General features: G+C 35.2%; 1 protein-coding gene across 1 annotated transcript in view; it reads right to left on the bottom strand.

Moving 5' to 3' along the window:
• Positions 1-433: 433 nt before the first annotated feature.
• The window catches only part of LOC142335888 (uncharacterized), a 36,083-nt gene continuing 26,560 nt past the window's right edge, over positions 434-9,956 (bottom strand). Inside the window, exons 3-5 of the mRNA XM_075384238.1 lie at positions 3,513-3,767; positions 2,320-3,181; positions 434-2,025 (exon numbers count right to left, since the gene is read on the bottom strand). Of these exons, the coding sequence (XP_075240353.1) occupies positions 452-2,025; positions 2,320-3,181; positions 3,513-3,767 (2,691 nt within the window). The 3' untranslated portion in view covers positions 434-451. The remainder of the gene's footprint in view (positions 2,026-2,319; positions 3,182-3,512; positions 3,768-9,956) is intronic.

The raw sequence follows: 9,956 nt of genomic DNA, 5'->3' as shown, positions 1-9,956 counted from the left end.
GCTGTCGGAACAAAAAATTGGGAGCACTATAATAGCCGGCTAAAAAGCTGAGGCGGTTATTAAACAAAAACCAAGAAAACAGCAATACAGCTTCGCTCAGTTTACACCTTCGATGCAATAATTAGTCGGCTTGGTCACAAAAAGCTGATACAAAAGACACACGACTGCAACAACTTTACTCGAGAGCAATTAATCAGACTAATGCTGCTTGACGACATCAAACTATTTTTACGCTCCAAGACGATAGCCACAAAACTAACAACTCTTCCTTTTTTACATGCAATAATTCCAAGAAAAAATTTGTATGTTACGGATCACAACTTGATTTTCAAGCTGAAATACGCACCCCCATAGATCTATCTGTAAATAAATTGAGAGCTGAAAAAACCTATTATTAACTCTAAGCCAGCAAATCTCATTTTATACGGTAAAACAGTACAAAACATAGATTTTATTTCAGAAAGTAAAAATTGACAACCTTTTCTGAAAAACACTCCAATAAAAGAGTGGAAAATTGGGGAATGTTTAACAGCTGCTTCATATAAATGACAGCTTTAGACTCACTCACAAATTTTTCTGACATAAACAATTGCTGAAATACTATAATACACACTAAATTTAACAACGTCATTGACATCGATGGCATTTGGGCAGTTTTAGAAACAAAATTTTCAAATACATCTTCTGTTTCCGAAATTTGACAGCTTTGCATCAACTTCAGAAAACTGGCGGCAACATTTTCCGGGCAATTACAAGCTGTCAATAAATTATACATTTCGAAAACGTTTAAAACCCCAAAAGCGTCGAAACCCGTTTTTGAATTGTCAGATTCTGTATCTGATTTTTGCTGAGTTTTATGGGCAACAGGCAACTGAATAATCTCTTTCGTGTCTTTATTCTGTGCCAAATAAACTGCAGTCTGAAAATCGGCCATTTTGACATTTTTCAATTCGATCGATTTCTGATTTCGTTCTTTGAAACTAGAATCGTTGGCCAGCATTACTTTTAAAACGTCAGATCTTTCACACAAAAACTGTCGGCTAAATTTTGCAGATTCGGAATCGTCAAAGCAGAGCTCAACTTCATCTCGAGCTGCAGAAATATCTTCTACGGTTTCAGTATCGTCGCACTTTTGGCTTGCAACTGATTCGGAACTTAATTCTGAAGCTTCAGCTTGTTCTATTAATTCTTTGCGAACGAGAACCAAAACTTGTCTGAGCGCCAGAACCGCATTTTCTAAATCCTGGTCACTCAAATATTGGGTTTTTGAGAAGCTATTGACTAGCAGATCTAGCGCAAAATGATCCACAAAGAATACTTTTTGAGCTTCTGGTTTCTTCAAAATAAATGGTAAAGAAACGGCGACTGAAAATTGCATTTCTATCGGGCTGTTCGATAATGCTGTATACAATTCGCTGTAATTATATTTATTTTCTGAATTGGATTCTAATAAATTTTGCATATTTACAATAAGATCATAAATTGGTTCATCTTTCTGATCAGATTTCAGGGCCTTAAACCTTCTGTGTAAATGAACCGCAAAGTTATTTCGAATCAGCTGCATAAAAAATGCTACATTTTCTATCAAACGCTCTAGAATTCGCTGCAGCTGCGCGTTAGGTGAGCTTAATTTGGAGTAAAAGCTCAACATGCTTTCTACATAGCTGGACCGACAGAGCATGAACGCAGTTTCTTGTACCATTGATAGCTTTGTGAGTAACTGAAGGATATTTGATTCGAGACAAGTTAGAGACCTTTTGCTTTCAGAATTTTCTTTTTTACTCGCAAAAGCTTGTTCGCCTTTTTTCGATTTTGACTCGACAATTTTTCTTTCTTTGGTGGAGGCACTTTTCTCGCGTTTGCTTAAAGGTTCTATATCTGACTGTATCGACTGTTGGCGCTTTCGCTTTTTGCATACGTCACAGCTTTTAACTTCAGCTGAGGGCGCAGATGATGATAATATATCTCTTGAAATTGTCCGTTCAGTGCAGAAAGGCGAATGACTCATAGTAGACTCCCCAAGACCTAAATACATTAAAAATTGCTTACTACTTCAACAAACATGGATATAATCCGATCATGGCCAAGCTAAAACGAGTTATTGAGGGAACGATTTTTTTACCCCCGAAATGGGGTAGTGTCTATGCCGTCTGAACGTAAAAACGTGCGTACTATCGTAGGTCAAATTTCTCGAAATACTAAATGCGTTTAACGTAACATTAGCCAGGTAAATGTATTTCAGAAACCGCTTTACAATTTTTTTTTACAAAAACCGCTTTACCCTCTTTACGATTCCGATGTCTTATGACGAGAATTTACCTGAATCAAAGCTCGTTTTATCAACACTTTCTTCAACAGGCTGCTGGGGCATAGTACTTGACACTTTACATTCGGAGACGGAGACATCTTTTCCAACCTCGGTCGTTTCTACTCCGAGTAGTTCCTCCTCGTCCTCTTCGTCACTAAACAACTCTTCCTGTTCCAAGGTAGAACTATGAGTGGTCGCATTCGAGAACTCATACGAATATGGCGATGATGCGGAATATGTAGTCGGAGGTGACATCATAAAATGATGAGGACTTAGTTCCAAAAAAGGACTCTGGCTGAATGGCAACCACTGTCTGGAACCTCCCATTCCACCAGATACCCTGGTTGGCGACGTTAGGACAAACCGCGACGCGGCTCCACTTGCGTTACTGTTCGGAGAACATGCCATATTACTCCAAGGCGGCGACATATCGCCAACACCTCCGGCCAAACCACTAGATTGGTATGGCGAATGTGAACTTGTAGAATTTGTTCTCTGACGTATCGATGTCCTCGAATACTCGATCGGGGTACCAAAATCCAAGCTGAACAGATCTGGTCTCATTTGCATCATGTGCTTTTCTTTGTCCTTGCATTTATCACTGCATTTTGAATCTGAGAAGTAGTCAAGCTCCTCAGAGTCGAGAAGGTCAAATAAGTTGCGCAAAAGATTGCCTTGTCTGGCCATAATGATAAGACCCGGTTCATCATTTGAGAAACAGAGAAGACTCGTCACAATCATGTTCAACTGTCTCTTGTGCTTTTGATCACTTAGAAGAGACACCAGTTGGGGGAGGAAGCCCTGCTCTCTCATTTTCAAGCGAGTTAGACACTCTCGAGACAGGTAACAGATACCCGATATACTTTTGCTGATCTAAAACAAACGTGTAATAGATCATTTAGTCACCATGCCAAAATTCTCATCAACAGAGGCCTACGGCTGACTTCTAACTGATCGATGATAGACGGTTACATAACCCAATGCCAGTTTTGTTCTACGAGATCTAATTTTTCATCTATTTGATCAGGAATCCGGTTATGCCATTACAGCTTTCAGTGCATCTACATTTTGCTCAACTTTCATTCCCGCTGATCACGTGAATGTAAAAGAGATTTAAAATCGTGAACGGCTAAAGAACGATAAAAGCTGAAGAAAAGAAACTCTAGAAAAAAAGCAAAATTATTGGCTACTATTTTGCAGCTACCTCAACGGCTGAGTACTGTTCCTTGGCATTGTTAATAACAGTGAAGAACAATTCCACACACCCAGTGCAGCCCAGAATACCGCGCGTGATTGAGAACTGAACAACTTCGCATATTACTTTAAGAGCCATGTGGGCATCTGAACTGACATTGTCCGTTGAGGAGGACACCCGTGCAACGTCCACTAGACTTGCCAGAATTCCACTGTCTTTTATCTGACCAGCCAGTTCCATACTGCAGTGAGTAACACATAGCGCCTGAAGTTAAAAGAAGTAATTTAAAAGTTAAAAAGAGAAACGCCAAGAGTTTAATTTAAAAGTTAGTAAGAGCACCACACAAGGGGTCGTTTTTTACCAACCATACTGTGGCTAACAAAGATTGCAAAAAATTTTTGGTCTGTCTACATGATGCTATAATCTTGATCATTTATAAATATTTTTAAACACGCCGGTATATTACCTGTAAAGAGCTGCGACATAGACTGTTGAGGCTGTTATTTGGAAACGATTACTGGGAACACAAAGTTGCTAACGAATCATATTATCCGTCTATTGATTTATTTCATTCAACACAGCCTTATAAAGATTCAGCGAGCTTATAGGACCTCTGTTGAATTTAAATTCGAGTTTGCATTCTCATTTTAGACTTAATAAGAGTACAACGTCATTTTCTCGAGTGAGGCAAGTCAAGGTAACTCAGCCCAAGAGACTGACAAATGACGTTATGCGGATAAATTTAATTGCTTAGTGGCAGAAGTCACCACAAAAATTGAACTTTGATTACTTGTCGCTTGATCAAATGGTAAACAAAAGGAGGGAGAACTACAAATTAAAAAATAAAACCGGAAGATGTCGGAACCGTCTTGAAGTATAATCTAGCTATGGACGGTTTAGCCAACGATCCATTCAAATGAAGTCAAATCTCCATTTGAATCACGTATTTATTTATTAAACAAGGAGGCTCGGTAATGTGCATTCGCACATTAAGTTCCGTCCCCGCTACATTTTTCACTTAATTGTCCACCAAATGAGGAACAGATAAAGAAAATTAACATATCAACATATCGTTCAACAAACTACTAAAAGAATATAACAATCTACTCTAGAGGGCCTATGAGACCTGTGGCTACCATAATATGACTACCAGAAAAGACGGCAATAAAAATCAAATAGTTACAAATATTAATTACGACAATAACTCCTTGTCCAATTTTTGAAAACCACTAATAACCAAATCAAAATGGCATCAGATAAAAACTATACAAAGAAGATTAACCGGTACATTTTGGAACAAAATGTGTGACTTTTCCTCAATGCGACTTGGCAACAAGTCGGCTAGAAATGAGCAAAAGCGGCAAAAGTTTATTAAAACATTATTTTTTTAAAAAAAAGAATTAGGTCTTTTATACCTCAATAGAGAGCGACTGAGGCCTTTCATTATCCAGGATATGTCATACGACTACAAAAAGAACGACAAATACAGGCAGAAACGAAAAATTTGCACGAAAAATTATGCACGAAAACGATGTCCCCCCAATCAATTAAATATCAAGCTGATCACTAAAAAAAAACTTCTTTTGCATTCTTTGCAGGTGACAACATTTTTTAGTCAAATGACGCCCATTATTGTGATACTGTGAAAAGAAAACAAAAACCTTCAAAAAGGGGCTAATTTGCAAAAACCACGAAAATTGGTTTCATAAAAGCTGGTTGTTCCAAGAAGAAAGACCAATTGAGGAAAATAAAACCGCTATGAAGAGCAAATTGTATTTCAAACGATAAATGATGTGAACTGTACATAGAGATGCTTAGCAACAATTTAACAGAAATAAAATTGGCAGATCTCAAAATCTATCTTTTTTAATAAAAACGAATATTTTCATAATTCATAGCCAACAAAAGCTTTCGACTAAAAGAGTAGACAGTTTATCTTGCAACTACTTGCAAAACTAATTGCGACTGTTATTAATGAGACTAAATCATAAGACTACAAAATAACATCAAATACAAGCTGAACAAATAAGTTTCACTCACAAACAACTTTACGAAACCACAGTTTTCAAGCCATTAAATTTAACCGCGATTAAATATAAGATATTAAAGGCGAGAATATAACATCTTCATTTTCGTCTCCTTCGATACGAAAATGAATATAACATCTTCATTTTCGTCTCCATCATTAAATGTTTTGTAAAACGACTATCACAAAATGAAAACAAAAAGAACCAAAAACAGAAAAGTATCTAAACTTCACAAAATTCTTCTGAACAAATTGTCTAATCCCTGAAGACATCATTTAAAAAGTTTAAACAACAGAAACATTATTGTTTGATTAAACAAAACATTAAAAAGAGCTTTAAAAAATGAGGCTAATTTACGAAAATGATACAATATTGTAAAATACGAAAAAAAAACGCAAACCAGAAGTTGTAGTATTCTTCACAAAGTTGAAGAAAACTATTATTTTTTTAGAAATTTAATTCGAAAGTCAAAACAGCCAATAGTTTTTTTTACCGATATCAGTTATTTAAGTTAAATTGTTTACCTAGAGTTGGCCACTGAGACCTTTAATCACACAATATTTGGCATATGACAACAAAAATTAACAAATAAAGGGCAAAAAAACTATACCAATTTCTGCAAGAGAACTGTGTCGCAAACCATATGTTATGATAACAAAAATTATTTTCAGTTTCAAATGTTGTAAAGCTTTTTTAAGTTAGATTGTTAAATAATGTGACAATTCACAAAAGAAACAAAAACATCAACAAAAATGGGCAATTATGCAAAAAAATCAGAAAATGTTGTATGAAAACTCGTAGTAACAAAAGCAAGAAAACCTTTGGCCACAAAATTAGCTTCTATTCTATAAGGAAGAAAGGTTGATCTCTACTTACTGAGAATAAGCAAACTGTTCACTAAAATAATTTAAAAAATTGACCAGTTCAAAAAATCACAAATTTCCTTAAAACAAATACATTCAATAACATAAGAGACATTAGTTAACAACCGAATAAATAGAAAAGGTTCACTTGCACCTCTTGAGGAATAAATTAGGATCTTTGAGTGGTTAAACTTAAATATCAGACTGCCAAAAGAATAACAATTGAAGGCAAACGACAAGAATTCAGTTAAATTTTACTAAAACTCTTCAAAGCCATAAAAACCCTTTGGTTCTCTGAAAGCAAACTGTATCTACATTTGGCCTCAAATTAACGTAAATTGGAGCTGTCATTAACGTAGCCGCGAATATAAAAAATTGTCAGTAATTAACATTAAAAAAACAAAAGCAAAATATTTTGAAAAAGGGCAGCAGCAAAATAAAAACCAAAAAGTCTCTGATTCTAAGAAACCATGATATAATCGAACCTCTCCCTGATTTTGTCGCGCGCCCAGCAAACCGACAAAGTGTTCCAAGTATTTGCGAATTCGACCAATTGTCCAGTGGAATCCTTCAAATATATAAAAAAAAAGATGCATTTTGTATAATTATCGAGTTAAATCTGCGAAAAACGGCAAAGTTTTAGTTCCAGAAGACTTTGATACGGCGCCTAATTTGAAATAGCGCTCTTTTTTAGATTAGGGAGTCTGTGTTAAGGTTTCTAGGTCATTAAGTCTGGCAAAATTTGACAAAGTGGACCAAAAAAGCATATTTTGTGGCATTTTTGATAAAAGTTTGAATTTTGAAATTTATATCAAAAATTTTAGCCGAAAAAAAACTTCAATCAAACAATTCAGCAACGCTCGTGTATCTCAAATGGTAACAACAACACTCTGCCTTAACAATTTTAACTTATTTTGAATTAGATTAGGGAAATTGTGCCAAATTTAAGCAAAAATTACTGAAAATGTGAACAAAAACAGTCGAATGTTCACAAAACTTTAAACCTCGATAACTCCCTGTAAAACACGAAAATCGAAAAAATCTTTTTAATTCCGTATTCTACGCTGGACGGTCTTTTTAATGATACCACTCACAATTCTCTACGATGAATATATCGGTCGTCCAAAATTGACTGAACAAAAAACCCAGTTGAGTATATAGTTCCTCCCTCCCCAATAAAGTGGGGGGTCGGAACAATAATTCAGTTCAAAAAGAAAGGGAAACGATTAAAAAGGAAAAATCTTACTCCGAAGTCTTTTCAAATTATTGATGTGACTCCAAATGAAATTATTATACAACAGAATAGTGATATTGATTCTTTTCACTCATGAATTACAACACAATACACAAATAGAAAAAATACAGCAATGAAAACGAGAAAAAGGAAGGAACACTAACTTTTTTAAGGTCTACAGTAATTTAAGTAGCAAGAAGTTTATTCCAGTAAATTCCTGCCTACCAAATATTCAAGCGTCTACGTTTAGTAAAAAGGTACCTAAATAAAAAGACCTAAATAAAAAATTTTACAGGAAAAACACTTTAAATGCCTTCTTTAATACAAAGAAAAACAGCAAAAATATGGACAAAAAATCCCATAGCCGGCAGATTGCCGGAAAATAGCAGCATTTGACGCGCTAGACGCACGTCGGGATTGAAACAGAAACAGAGCAGAGATCGAAATCGACGATTTTTTTTCCTAAGTTTCAAAAATTTTTCTAATTCAGTGTGCAGTTTCAGTTAGATTCTAAACCGATACTTACTTCAGCTTCTAAACTGAAGGGTATTAAACTGAATACCAATATTAACTAGCAATCGCTTTAATGAATTTTGATAACCTAATTCAAAAAGACTTAATGACAGGGCTTTATCGGTTTATCCCGTTTCTTTTGGTTTTGCTCTTTTCATTGACAGTATTCACAAAATTACGTAATTCAATGCTTGAAATAATTTAAAATACATTCAGTTTAAACAGTGAGTGAAGTAAGTCAAAAGTCGAACGTGAAAATCTTGACATATGTAAAACGAAAAACGTGGTTGGTCAAAAGGTAAAGCGAATTAAAAAAAAAGGAGAGCGCCTAAATAATAGCTGTTTGAGAGACTGACGGCGGCTACTATACAAACAACAGTCCGAAATAACTTTCATATAATCAATTTTCTTAAAAAGAAAATATAATACTGATTGCCTTCAAATGAACAAGACACTTAAACTGTACGAAAGTCTAGCTGCCTCAAAGAAATTCGCTACAGCCTGTAGAAACTGAAAAATGATAAAAACTGCAAAAGCGCCCAAAATAGCAAAAAAAACAATAAACAGCTCGTCTTAACGTTTAATAAAAGGTTACTTGGAACAATCAAGAACCTCCCGAAGCGTACAATTGTTGCTTACAATTGTGAGAAAAGCCATTTAAGGTGAAGAAGTTAAAATATTTAGGAAAACTGTTCTGAAAATGCCACACAATCAAAAATTTTGCCTAGCTTAGCCAAAAAAATTTTACACCTTTTTTTAACTCGTTCTCAAAAATATATGAACGAAAAGTATTCTTAAACTTCTCTGCTATTGACTTTTTTCAGCAGATTGGCCCAAACACGTGCGGCATTTGACTTTGCATCCTGTGAAGAAAACAACTGATTAAAAAAATAGATCACCATTGATCCTCTGCGAATCATATAAACACGATGAGACCAATAATAACATCGCTATCACTTCGCGACTATTAATCATTATTATATATAGATATCACATGCACACGGGAGATTGTTCTTGAAGTGACGTTCAACTTCAAATTGCAGAACTCAAATTAACCTAATTCATTAATGTGTCTAAATTCTATTGACCTCTATCAGAGTAATATGCAAGTGCTTCGCAACTTCCAGTGATAGACTTTTATGCCACTCATTCATTGCCCCAATATCACTTAATTGCCATATTTTAAAATCAAATCGTTTCAACTCTGACACATTTAGCCCCCCCCCCCCCCCCCCCAAGCTTTTCACCCCTAAAACCCAACTTATCCCTTAATTGTTCCGACCTCATATAAAGAGGGAAGGAACTATATGATAGCCTGGCTATTTTGTTCCAACATTTTTGATCCCCCTAAATATCGATCACAGAGAGCGGTATCAATCTAAAGCCCTAACAGTTTCTAAAATTTACCAAAACGGTCTTTCGAATTTCGTTTTTCTTTAGAAGTTATGACATTTTCAAAATTTGAAGTTTTTCCCCCAAAAGTTTGCGGAAAAGTTAACGGAAACGATGAAATTAATCAAATCTCTCGATCCACTACTGATCGCTTCTTCAAAATTTTCTGATCGACTCCTCAATTTTCAGAAACGAAATAGAAATCTACCATAAAACCAATACAGCATAAAATATTTACTCTAAATGTAGTTGGAATTCCGTTTTGTTGAGATATCAGGATTTAAACTCTTAGGTTTTCCCTAATGACGTACTTACTCAATTACTTTCAGATATTTGATCATTTACGAAAACACCAAAATCTCAAGACACTGGCGATATTTTTTTGCAAACCTTTTGCCGATGGACTCACGGAAAACTTTTAAAT

The sequence above is a fragment of the Convolutriloba macropyga genome, chromosome 3, assembly GCF_964194025.1.
Source record: "Convolutriloba macropyga chromosome 3, txConMacr16.3, whole genome shotgun sequence".
Classification (NCBI taxonomy): Eukaryota; Metazoa; Xenacoelomorpha; order Acoela; family Convolutidae; genus Convolutriloba; species Convolutriloba macropyga.
Note: the sequence above shows the minus strand (reverse complement) of the source record. Positions and strands in the feature narration are given on the sequence as shown.